At 36.5% G+C, this 12,138-nt stretch overlaps 3 protein-coding genes across 4 annotated transcripts; 1 reads left to right on the top strand and 2 right to left on the bottom strand.

The window, feature by feature from the left end:
- The first annotated feature begins 1,902 nt into the window (after nt 1-1,902).
- Nucleotides 1,903-4,677, top strand: LOC109218986 (L-ascorbate oxidase homolog). Its single transcript, XM_019383388.1, has 2 exons — nt 1,903-3,378; nt 3,977-4,677. Exons 1-2 carry the CDS (start codon nt 2,006-2,008, stop codon nt 4,275-4,277), a joined length of 1,674 nt encoding a protein of 557 aa, XP_019238933.1. The 5' UTR covers nt 1,903-2,005; the 3' UTR covers nt 4,278-4,677.
- A 462-nt stretch (nt 4,678-5,139) lies between these two features.
- Nucleotides 5,140-9,917, bottom strand: LOC109218985 (CRIB domain-containing protein RIC4-like). 2 transcript variants are annotated; one of them, XM_019383387.1, is made up of 5 exons: nt 9,564-9,917; nt 9,288-9,328; nt 9,093-9,167; nt 6,274-6,432; nt 5,157-5,566 (listed from the first exon to the last, which is right to left on the bottom strand). In XM_019383387.1, exons 3-5 carry the CDS (start codon nt 9,097-9,099, stop codon nt 5,400-5,402), a joined length of 333 nt encoding a protein of 110 aa, XP_019238932.1. In that variant the 5' UTR covers nt 9,100-9,167; nt 9,288-9,328; nt 9,564-9,917; the 3' UTR covers nt 5,157-5,399. The 2 variants fall into 2 exon arrangements, with proteins under 2 accessions (XP_019238931.1, XP_019238932.1); XM_019383386.1 differs by lacking the exons at nt 9,093-9,167; nt 9,288-9,328; nt 9,564-9,917 and adding an exon at nt 6,910-7,173 and having other exon boundaries at nt 5,140-5,566.
- A 132-nt stretch (nt 9,918-10,049) lies between these two features.
- LOC109218984 (pentatricopeptide repeat-containing protein At2g22070-like) lies at nt 10,050-11,933 on the bottom strand. Its single transcript, XM_019383385.1, has one exon. The coding sequence runs from the start codon at nt 11,931-11,933 to the stop codon at nt 10,050-10,052; it is 1,884 nt and encodes a 627-aa protein (XP_019238930.1).
- Between the last annotated feature and the right edge of the window lie 205 nt (nt 11,934-12,138).

The following is a 12,138-nucleotide window of genomic DNA, read 5'->3' as shown; positions in this document are numbered from 1 at the left end:
GGTTCAAAGGTGGGTATGAAGAATTAAAGATCTGGTATGAAGATTTGAAGATAAAGCATGAAGGTTTGAAGACTAAAGATAAAGATATGAAGATGTGGAGAACATTTTATGAAGATTTGAGAGATTGATGAACAAATAGAAAATTAGAGGGTAACTCAAGAATATTCGAAATCCGAAAGTAAAAAAGTAAAAAAAGGAAACCGGAGATTTTATAGGAAAGAAATAATAAATGCGTAACGTTTCGCATTCGGTACTTACCGAGGATGGTCAACTAGCGGCTGACACGTATCTGAAGTCAGAACGACGCGACTGATGGGACGTTTTGGGGACTTGTCAACTCGCTTGTGGCGTACGGAAGAAGGAGCCGGAGTCAATTAATCACTTCACGTCGTTTCTATAAATCTACTCTCCGAAAAGTGAGGGGACTATCTGTGTACGAGTAATATCGGGGATAAGGTCATCCCTGATTTCCCGATGAAGAAACAGGAAACGACGTGGTTCATCGCAGGCTCGGGTAAAGCCGAGGGTTCCCCAGATCAAAGCCCGGGGGGACAAGTGACGCACCAAGATTCAGACATGGCCAAACATGAAAGGGATCGAGCTTGAGCAAGACAAAGAATCAAGGCTTAAGGTAAGACGGTTAGAGAGAACGAGCGAAGGGCCGAAATATCAACCATCAACCGAATATTACGGCATAAATCTCGCACGATATCAGTTGCGGATCATAGATTACTAGAAGAGAAGGATTTCTACCTTATTTAGATTTGTACTAGGATTGAAACTCCTCTACTATATAAAGGGGAGAACCTTTTCATTTTTCACCCACTATTGGCACGCATATCAAAGCAATAAAATTTATTTTTGTCTTCAAGCTATAGTTCAAAGTGTTCTTCAGTTGCTCATTTCTTTAGTTGTAACCGAGCCCATCTCGAGGGCTCGATCAGAACCAGTTTCAGCGTTCAACTTAAAGTCAGGCTTAGTTCCATCATGTTTGGTTTGATCGTTTTGTTTCTCTTTAATTTAATTATTTGTTGTTCTTAGATTATTCATGTTAAATTAAATCATATATCTTTTAAACTGCGTAAAAATTTAATTGTTACTCATTTTAAAGGTAAACAAGTTTATTTGTTCTTTGTAGGAGTTTTGATGTTTTAGTAGATAAGGTTGTTGGTGGCATAGGATAGCCATGAGAAGAGTGGCTTGGTAGGTTGCCTTTGTTTTATACAGATTGCTGGTGATTAATAATATTGTTTTAATTGCCAAAAAAATGCTCTTATAGTCACTAAGACGAGTTTTGGGAAGATCCAACCGGCTATGAGATTATATGCCCTCGTGAGACTTCTGTCGGCAACTATACCATGATCCTCTACATGAGGCAGCCATCTTAAGGCAATGGAGGCGCAAAGGAGTGATTATATAACCAAGGCATAGAGGCAACACAACTGTAGCTAGCCCTCTTACTTGTACTTTTCCATTGTGGTTTCTTTTCTCTTTTATTATTTATAAAATAGCTTAATTTGCCTAAAAAAAAAGACGAGTTTTGGTCGAACGAAGAATACAATCTTAAGTTTCTTGTAAACCATCTAAAAAGAACGATTTAATATTTTTCTTCGAAAATAAGTAGTATAATTTTATAAAGTTTTGTTGTTATACGTAATAACATTTTGTAAGTTAAATTTTAAGGATAAATTTAATATTTAATAGGTTCGTCTATGGGGGTTAAGGACGACAAAGGAAAACCGCAAGAAGGAAGCAATTGCGAATACCATGAGCAAACGACGCTTGCGGACAATTCATGAAATATTCACGGCTATTTTTGTCTGGCCATCAATCACCAATCCCAAACAACCTCTAAATACCACAACTAACATAAATAAAAGGGCAGTCCCTCTCAACATAATGCACAATCATTTCTTTGATTGTCCTTTTTGTCAATAGAAAACTCTTCTATTGTTTTCATTAAAACCAAACAAAGAAAAAAAAAAGAAAAAAACGAAAATAGAATATGGAAAAGTTGAGATTTGTTCTTGTGTTGCTAGCATTGTGTCTTTCAACAACACTAGTAAAAGGAGGAGATCCTTTTTTGTTTTTTGAATGGAAAGTCACTTATGGCACCATCTCTCCCCTTGGTGTACCCCAACAAGTTATTTTGATCAATGGCCAATTTCCAGGACCTATAATTAATGGTACCTCCAACAATAATATTGTTGTCAATGTCTTCAATCAGTTGGACGAGCCGTTCCTTTTTACATGGAACGGCGTCCAACAGAGGAAGAATTCGTGGCAAGAAGGTACCCTTGGCACTAATTGTCCCATTCCTCCCGGGAGCAATTTCACGTACCAATTCCAGGTCAAGGATCAAATTGGAAGCTTTTATTATTACCCAACCACAGCTCTGCATCGAGCAGCGGGTGGGTATGGTGGGATAAGTGTCCATAGTCGTGCATTGATTCCTGTACCCTTTGATGTTAACCCTGCAGACGAATTCTTCGTCCTTGTAAGTGATTGGTACACCAAAAGTCATTCCCAATTGAGGAAGCTTTTGGACAGTGGGCGCGCCCTGGGAAGGCCCAACGGAGTCATCATCAATGGCAAAAGTGGCAAAGGCGATAACAAGGACGAGCCAATGTTCACTATGACCCCTGGAAAGACGTACAGGTACAGGTTCTGTAACGTTGGCATGAAGGATTCTATCAACGTTAGAATCCAAGGACACGTCATGAAATTAGTTGAGATCGAAGGATCTCACACCGTACAAAACATGTACGATTCACTTGACGTTCACCTCGGACAGTGTATGTCTGTTCTGGTAACAGCTGATAAAGAACCTAAGGATTACTTCCTCGTGGCCTCCACACGATTCACAAAGGAACCACACACTGCTACCGCCACTATCCGTTATGCCAATGGCAAAGGCGCCCCGGCCTCATTAGAATTGCCAAAGGCGCCAATTGGTTGGGCTTGGTCACTTAACCAGTTCCGCTCATTCCGTTGGAATTTGACAGCAAGTGCAGCTAGACCTAATCCACAAGGATCTTACCACTACGGTCAGATCAACATCACGCGTACCATAAAACTAGTGAACACGGTGGGATCAGTGGACGGAAAGCTTCGATATGCAATCAACGGTGTTTCACATGTGAATCCTGAGACTCCAATTAAGTTGGCTGAGTACTACGGTGTTGCTGACAAGGTTTTCAAGTATGATCTTATTAAGGATGATTATGAAGCTCCAACTGCTAAAACAGAAGAGAAGATTACACTTGCACCAAATGTAGTGAATGGCACTTACCGCAACTTTGTGGAGATCATCTTTGAGAACCACGAGAAGAGTGTTCAATCTTTTCACTTGGCTGGATACTCTTTCTTTGCTGTTGCGTAAGTATCTTTTGTCCAAACCTCTACTCCTACTCAAGAATGCTATATTTGCCCCCTCTACACTACTAACTTTACTAGAGGCAAATTCAGGATTTGATTTAAATAGGTTCAAGGTTTCGAATTCTTCGAAAATATGAGATCAGAATATAATATTTAATTTTTAGAGGTTTTCACGAATATATTTATGGTCTAAATAAAAAAATTATCCATCCCTAACATAAACGGATCTAAAATTCGAACATTACAGACTCGAGTTAAAACTCAACTAGAACCCACATAATTTATTGGGTTTAGTGAACTTTTTAACACATATACAGAGTTAAAGTCAAAGTTGTTAGGTTTGGATGAACCTATAACTTATGCATTACACATCCCTAAAATTGCATCTGTCACTATTTGTTAGTGATGGATGTAGTTTACAGTATTTGACGCGTAGCATATATATATGTGTGTGTGTATATCTATGAAAATTAATATCTATGTGTATATAGTACAATGGTTCAAGAACTAAGAACGTTAAATTAATCTTGAATTTACCAAGTTTAAATCCTCGATATGTCTCTGGATTTTAATGAAATGACATGGTGTATATATGTAGGAATGAACCAGGGAAATGGACACCAGAGAAGAGGAAGAACTACAACTTGCTTGATGCAGTGTCAAGGAATACCATCCAAGTTTATCCTAATTCATGGGCAGCAATTATGACTACTATTGACAATGCTGGCCTTTGGAACTTAAGGTCAAACTCTCTTGAAAGGCAATACTTAGGACAACAGCTTTACTTCAGTGTCCTCTCTCCAAAAAGAGATTTGAAAGATGAATACAATATGCCTGACAATGATATCTTGTGTGGCATAATCAAGGACATGCCTCTACCAAAACCTTATTCCGTATAAACATTGATATTCTTATGTATGATTTCAGAATAACTTTTCTTGCTCCTAACTCATGTAGGGCTTAATATTCTGAGTTAGATTGAAGATAGCATAAACCCAAAAAAAAAAGGGGGGGGAAAAAAATTTGACTAGAAATCCATGTTTGTTGTAAGGGGAATGAAGAGTTGAGGCAACCAAAGAAAGAGGACGACTTCTAGTTTTGGGTGACAAAAATCTCAAATTCTTGGTCGACTATTCCCTAACACATTGGCCAGCCTTTTGTACATGCAGAATGAAATTCCTTCAAATTTTTTATTTATTTAAATAGGGTAGTCATGAAATAATTTTGTTATTTGTTTCTGAATGCAATGAGTAAATCATCACACTTATAAATAAGAGGACAATGAATGTTTTCCATCCTCCTTGGTACGTTTTAAATTTGTTATTTCTCTTCATTGCACTTGGGTTTCATTTTTCTTACTATTTATTTTCAAAGAATGATACTCCCTCCGTTCCAATTTATGCGACACTTTTCGTTTATCGAGATTCAAATTTTTTAGTTTTGATCGTGAATTTGGACATAAAAATCTTTATTTCAAGATAAAATTAACATACTAAGAGACTACGTCAAAAATACTATAAGTCATAATAATTAATAATAAGAGTACTCAAAGAATGATACTCCCTCCATCCCAATTTATGTCACTTTTCGTTTATCGAGATTCAAATTATTTAATTTTCACCATGAATTTAAGCATAGAATCTGAGATAAAATTAACATATTAAGAAATTAAGTAAAAAGTAATATAAGTCACAATAATTAATAATTCAAAATATTTAAAAGATACATGAAAGAATCACGGTCATATAAGGATTCGTTTGATTCTCGAAATCAGAATATATTCACATAAATATGGACGGGGAGAGTAGATCTGATCAATACCTTTAGATTTGGATGTTTTTCCCACACCTCACACATAAGAAGACAATTAAGAAGCCATCACTGTACAAACAACAAATTTTTGGGAATAATCCCAAAGCCTTAATACACATATATGTTGGCACTAAAGACACTTAACATTTCCTTCTTGCAAATTGATTCATTTGACAGTGGAAAAATCAGAAAATATAATAATGTTTTAATTAAGAAGAGAGAGTAAGGAAATCAGGGGTTTTGAGATGTTCCCAACTCCTAGAAAGGATTGAAGTAGAGGCACCATCTATTCCTATGTGAGTCACATGCTTCACATCTGTTGGAACTCCTATTTCCATCCCAATGATCTCCTCATTCTTCATTTCATCCTTATCCACTGCAAATATTACATAACCTTATTATAGTTAGTTAAGTATTCAATTACAGAAATAATTTTGTAATTTTACTGTCTTTGTGTGACTTATATGTCATATGGGTCCGAACTGTGGAAGTATTCACTAATGTTTGCATTACGATAGGTTTTCTACATCACACCCCTTGAGATGCGGTCCTCTTCTGGACTTGCGTAAACACGAGATACCTAGTGCACTGGGCTGCCTTTTTTTTACTGTCATGTTGAATAAAATTTAGTGATAATATGCAAAATTAACTTGTCTGAGTGGTGTTAGGTTGGAGGTGGGAAATGAAATTGTATGAGACAGAAATGGTTAATATATCAGAATTTCCCTAGCTGTGTAGTCTTGACTTTAGAGAAAGGGAAAGAAATATATCCCAATCTATTCAAAAGTTAAGATTTTTACTTATTTCCCACTTACTATTGTAGGAAAATATATATATATAGATATATAGAGAGAGAGAGAGAAAGTTTTATCCTGAGTAACAAACTAATTCAATGCAACAGAATGCAACCAGGAAACTTGCTTAGTTATAAATTTATGTACCTTCCTTGCTTTCCATTGAAGTACAAGAAAACTTCTTTTAATTCATTTCAAGCATTTGAATTCCCTAGTAAGTGATTACCACCAAAAGTTGTTCAAACAAGAATAAGAGATTTAACATATATGGTAAAATGTGGAGACTCACCAAATAAGTGGGACAAGTTCTTGAAATTCTTGAAAAGCCTCTGAAACTTGGGAAGTGCCATAAGGCTTAAATTAGGACCCTTCAAACTTGACATTCTGTCATCATCCTCTCCTTCTTCTTGTTCCTCCTCCTCATCCTCTTTTCCTTCTTCTTGGCTCCCTGCATTATGGAAAGTATTAACACCAACATAGCCATTCTATATAAAGAATTTAACTTGTATATACTGACAGTCTAAAGAATATTTACATTTTGTTGTAGCTACTAAAAGGGCAGCCCGTTGCACTAAGCTCCTGCTATGTGCGGGGTCCAGGGAAGGGCCGGACCACAAGGGTATATAATGTACGCAGCCTTACCCTGCATTTCTGCAAGAGGCTGTTTCTACGGCTCGAACCCGTGACGTGCTGGTCACATAGCAGCAACTTTACCAGTTACGCCAAGGTTAGTAACTTGTCTTATTTTCATGTTAATATTCATATTTTTATTGGACAACCACTTGTATGTTATCTTGATCTAGTAGTGTAAAAATTATGTTACATTGTCAGTATAGAAATTATAACTCCTACAAATAAGTGTTAATGAGGTGTGTGTAGTGTAAGGGAGAGGGAAGAATTAAGAGAAAGAAAGAGCAAAAGAGACTTGTGGGAGTTAAGTTGGTTTCACGAGGGCTTGATCTTTTATGATGAAGTTGACCAATTGCAACACTTGATTCAGAGATGCAACCCATAGAAAATGGAAGAAGTACAAATTTTTCCATTCTATCCCTCATTCTGATCAAACAAACTAACAACACACACAAAAATGTAGATATTCTTGTTCCTTTGTGGTGAAAGGAGGGAGAAGAAAATGGTAGTTGGAATTATAAGGTTGAGAGAGTTGGGATGGGTTTGTTATAGTAGTTGCTGTCTTTTGCCTTTATTGTTAAGTTATATTACTCCAAATAATAATAATACTACGTGTATAGTCAATATCAAATCTTAAGTTAAACATGAATGTTCAAATCATACATAATGCACATATATACTCCTCGTTCTGTCTCAATTTATGTGACACTTTTTGTTTTTCGAGAGTCAAACCTCTTAATTTTGACCGTGTGCCAGACATATACAATCCTTAAGTTTTTCCAAATTAGAAAATTTATATATTTCGAAATTATGTCAAAAGTATCTAAGTCACTATAATTAATAATTCAAAATATTCAAAAGGCATATAAGAAAGTTGTATTCAAAGATTAATTCATTTGACTTTTAAAATCTGAACACCGTCACGTAAATTGGGATGGAAGAAGTGCTAAAGAAGAAATCTCAACTGTACATTCAGATCTGTATCTTTGTTTTGTCAGACCTTCATATGTTGGGTCGTAGTGCATTGTGGGGTCTTCTTTTTAATTTGCTTGTCACACTTAGAGGAGAAGTCACCATTTGTTTTAGTTGGAAGATACCAAACACTAGTCCCCAATGCACTACTTACCAAAATTCTTCTCCTTTTCCTTCTTTTCATTTCCAGTGAAACATGATCGAGTATTTACTTCAATTGGACTCCAACTCTATTAAGTGTATAACAAGCAAAAATGGAACTTTTTTAATGTAGATGATTTTGGATCCATAATTTCTTATTAGATGCAATTACTACTGTATTGGCTAAGCTGCTAATTTTTGGACATTACAAGTGTTCTATCTCTTTCTTGAATCCTCAAAACAATCTTTTAATGTGAGTGACTAGTTCACAGTCACAACTCATAAATGAGACGTTTAAGTACTTAGAATTCTTTAATAAATGAACTTAATATTCTTCAGATCACCCACGAACAAATTCAACCTAAATAAAATTAAAGGAGCAAAAAAGATATACCTGAATAAAAATGAATGATGCAGAATAATTGGAGAATAAAATTTTGGTAAAAGGGACGCGTTTATTGTCCAAATGTGCAAAAAGAATGTAACATTTATAGCTGTGTACCTACTTTTTTGGGTGTATGATAAATTCTCAGAATAAGCATTTCAAACTTTAATGAGATGACCTACTTCTAGCAAATCTAAAGCAAAGTGAATTGAATATACTGTACCCTACATTGATTTGCCCTAAACTACAAGTCATCCAAAGTTGATCACCAATCAAGAATCAAGTAAAGAAGAAAAATATGGCCTACCTAATTGAATCATTTGCAATAGGGTTTGGAAGAGTTTCAATGATGACACTTGAAGTGAGGTACCCTAATCAGTGATATTTTTTTAATAACCGAAAAATTCTCGAGGACCAACTGGCACATAATTCAGAACTCGGTGGATGACGTGCCCTCTCCCCCCTCTACCATTCTACATTTAAGTACCAGAGTCGAGTTCAAAATCCATGACAAGTGCTTGACTGTGACATCCTAGGCAAATCCCACATCGACAAAACGCGGGAGAGATGCTGGGTATATAAGTAAACAGGCCTTAGACCCTAGTGACGCGTTTTAAACCCGTGAGGGCCTAGGCCCAGAGCGGACAATATCACTAGCGGGCTGGGCTGTTACATTGACCCCATGCATCACGCACTGCACTCCTATCACTGAACAAATGTCCTGGGGGTCAACCTTAATTAGTGAAATCGCGGCACCATAACTACCACATCGTTCGTTCAGTTTTGAGGAGCCTATGATAAACAAATTGTTGAAGTCTTGTACAAGTAAAGTCACAACTTTGGACTCTGTTTACACGAAATGTTAATGAAGACATCAAATAAAATGCAAGGCAGAAATATATTAACATCTTCATACAGCAGCATAAGATATTTCTGAAGAGAAATTAGAAGTAAGCATAGATTTTATAGAAATGACTTACTGCACATAATTGTGAATTCCAAACCCTTGGGCCTCAATGTAAATCGTCACGAGCATTCTTCCTTGACACTATCAACTGGTAGTGAAAGGAGAAAAAACAATTCATCATCAAGAAGCTACAGTTCCTGAAGAGCTATACATATATGTATTTGGAACATGGAATTTCCAATGAGCTGGAGAAAGCAGAGATTATTACCTGGAATTAAGCGGACCCAATGAGCTGGAGAAATATGGTTCCTGAATATCATTGGTGAACAGGTGAAGTCTAATATAAATCAACAAACGCACCCAAGAAAAGGGCATGTTTTACTGTTGAAAACTAAGAATAGCAAAAGACACTCTGATACCAACTCAATACACCAGCTAAACAGTTAAAGATCCCACAAATACAACTATCAGGGATGTAAAGACACAACAGCTTAAATAGAAAGCATAAGGTAGAAAAAATTCATTCTATTTCTAATGCATTTACCTCTGATTAAATTTTGAGTGCCAATTGAAGTCAGGTTAGACAATCTGAGGCAAACCATCAGTAGTTATTTCACAAAGGCATATCTGACCAAATTATTGTTCTTGACCTCTCAAAAAGATAAATGATGACATGATCAACCATATATCAAACCAAGAAATATCCAAAAAGATTTGAGTTCATGTTCCTTAACCATCACCAGCTTGATTTACTGGTAATCTCTGTATGTGTCAGGAGCAATACATCAGCCTTCGAACTGTAAAGTACGCATCAAACATATGGCACCAGAAATTAGGTTGGAAACTGGGTAAAGGCTCAGAAAATGAAACATCTAGTGATTAAAAGTTGTACAAAGATGTGTCTGCTCCTCTCTTTCTTCGGCTTCCTGCATTCCCAAATTTATGTCATTCTCAAAGGTGGGTGTCCTTCAGTTGCACGGCAGCTTGTTTCAATAATCTGATTTTTTTCATTCCGGATTTCATATTTCAACTAAGTCCATGATTGACCTGGGAGTTTCATAACTTTCCTTTCCTTCATCAAGACCCTTATTTTCGATGCTTCATCCCAATTGTCATAGTCTGAACAAGTATTTGACAACAGAATGTAAGGACTGTCTTCACTTGGCTGAAGTTGTAGCAATTTCTCAGAAGCACGCCTTGCCATCTTTACGTTTTTGTGAACCAAGCAAGAAGATAAGAGTACCTTCCAAACTTGGGTCATGTTAGAGATTCTATTCTCATGAATGAAATCATAAGCCTCCTCTAAACAGCCTGCTCGGCCAAAAAGATCAACCATACAAGTGAAATGTTCGACAGAAGGCTTGATGCCATAAACTTGTTTCATCAACCTAAAATACTTGCACCCGTCTTTCACCAAACCTGCATGACTACATGCAGTTAAGACGCTAACAAAACTTACTTCATTTGGTGCAATCCTCTGATTCAACATAAGCTCAAAAAGCTGAACAGCCTCTGCTCCTTTTCCATGTATTGCATAACTGTTTATCATAGTCGTCCACACCACGATATTCCGAGATTGGGTTTGCTCAAAAGACAACCAAGCAGAATTTAACTTTCCGCATTTGGCATACATGTCAATAATTGCTGAAATCAAAAATATGTCCCATATGTGTCCAAGTTTTTGGACATAGCCGTGAATCTGCTGCCCAAGTTCCAAAAGCTCACTAATTGCACAAGCACTAAGAATGCTTGATAGTGTAAACACATCAACTTCCAATTGATCACGCACCATTGAGCTAAAAATTTCCAAAGCATCTTTCAGCATTCCATTGTGAATATAACCTGAAACAATTGTACTCCATGGAACAGAATGTGAATGTTGTACTTCGGCAACAACTTGGCGTAACTCCTGGAATATCCTAGAAGCCTTCTCCATTTGACCACATTTGCAATACATATCAATTAGTGAGGCCCTTAAAAGCGCGTCTTCATATATCGACAACCTCCACACTTTACCGTGGAGTTGCCTCCCTAATTCGGGATTTCTAAGCGAAGACATCAATGCAAATGATATAGAAAACGTAACTTCATTAAATGAAGGCCCACATGAGGTCATTTGGTGTAGGAGCTCAAGGGCATCCTTTTCATACCCACGTCGCATAAGCCCATCAATGATTGTATTCCAACTCGAAACATCCTTTTCAGGCATCTTTTTAAAAAGCTTTACACTCTTCTCCATATCTCCTATACTCAAATATCCTGCCAGCATTATATTCCAAGATACCGCATTTTTATCATCCATCAATTCAAAGAACCGTTTCGCATAATCCAAAGCCTCACATTTGACATAAAGATCAAGTACAGCATTCTCCAAAGCAACATCCAAATACACTGCAGCAGTAAGCATCCACCCATGTATAGACTTGCCCAATCTAAGCCCGTTACTAACACTAGAACAACACTTCAAGACACTAGATAAAGTGAACTCATTGGGAATAACACTGCCCTCTTTTTGCATCTTAATAAACAACCATAATGCATTTCTGTAACACCCATATTGAGCAGAACCCGAAATGAGTATCGTCCACGTTCGAACATCCCTTTGAGGAATTTCATCAAACAGTTTCTGTGCAGAGGCTAAATGGTAACTTTTTGTGTAAAGATTCAATAAATAGTTACTGCTAGAGGAGTTTTGGACCGAACCATCTTTGATTTTATTGGCATGAATTACTTCAACGTTGATTTGGGATAGTGGAACTGAATGCGAGGAAGAATAATGGGCATAAAATTGAAGATGATGAAGTTTTATGAGAACTGGATTTGCAGTGTTATTTAAAACTGAAAGAACAGAAAGAGCGGGAGAACATTTTAGAAGTGAATCATTGTAACTGTACACATATTTCTTCCATATCATTGTAATTGTATACAATTCCAAGGTTTCGTTTGTGATAATCTTTAAGTTATAAATTCTTTGAAAAATGCATGTCAAACGAATATAAATATATGGTAAACAAAATAAAAGCTGATTTACTATTATACGGGTGGGCGTTCGGATAGAATATGAAAATTTTGATTTGAATTTTTTTATTTTGGATTGAAGAAATGACAATTCATATCCA

The sequence above is a fragment of the Nicotiana attenuata genome, unplaced genomic scaffold (genome assembly GCF_001879085.1).
Source record: "Nicotiana attenuata strain UT unplaced genomic scaffold, NIATTr2, whole genome shotgun sequence".
Taxonomy (NCBI): domain Eukaryota; kingdom Viridiplantae; phylum Streptophyta; class Magnoliopsida; order Solanales; family Solanaceae; genus Nicotiana; species Nicotiana attenuata.
The sequence above is the reverse complement of the archived record's forward strand: the minus strand, read 5'-3'. Positions and strand labels throughout refer to the sequence as shown.

Coding starts and splice junctions, on each gene's coding strand:
- LOC109218986 (XM_019383388.1), top strand. CDS start 2,006: ATGGAAAAGTTGAGATTTGTTCTTGTGTTGCTAGCATTGTGTCTTTCA. Junction 3,379..3,976: donor TACTCTTTCTTTGCTGTTGC/GTAAGTATCTTT, acceptor GTATATATGTAG/GAATGAACCAGGGAAATGGA.
- LOC109218985 (XM_019383386.1), bottom strand. CDS start 7,039: ATGAGGGATAGAATGGAAAAATTTGTACTTCTTCCATTTTCTATGGGT. Junction 6,433..6,909: donor AACCAACTTAACTCCCACAA/GTCTCTTTTGCT, acceptor TCCATAATGCAG/GGAGCCAAGAAGAAGGAAAA. Junction 5,567..6,273: donor GAACTTGTCCCACTTATTTG/GTGAGTCTCCAC, acceptor TAATATTTGCAG/TGGATAAGGATGAAATGAAG.
- LOC109218984 (XM_019383385.1), bottom strand. CDS start 11,933: ATGATATGGAAGAAATATGTGTACAGTTACAATGATTCACTTCTAAAA.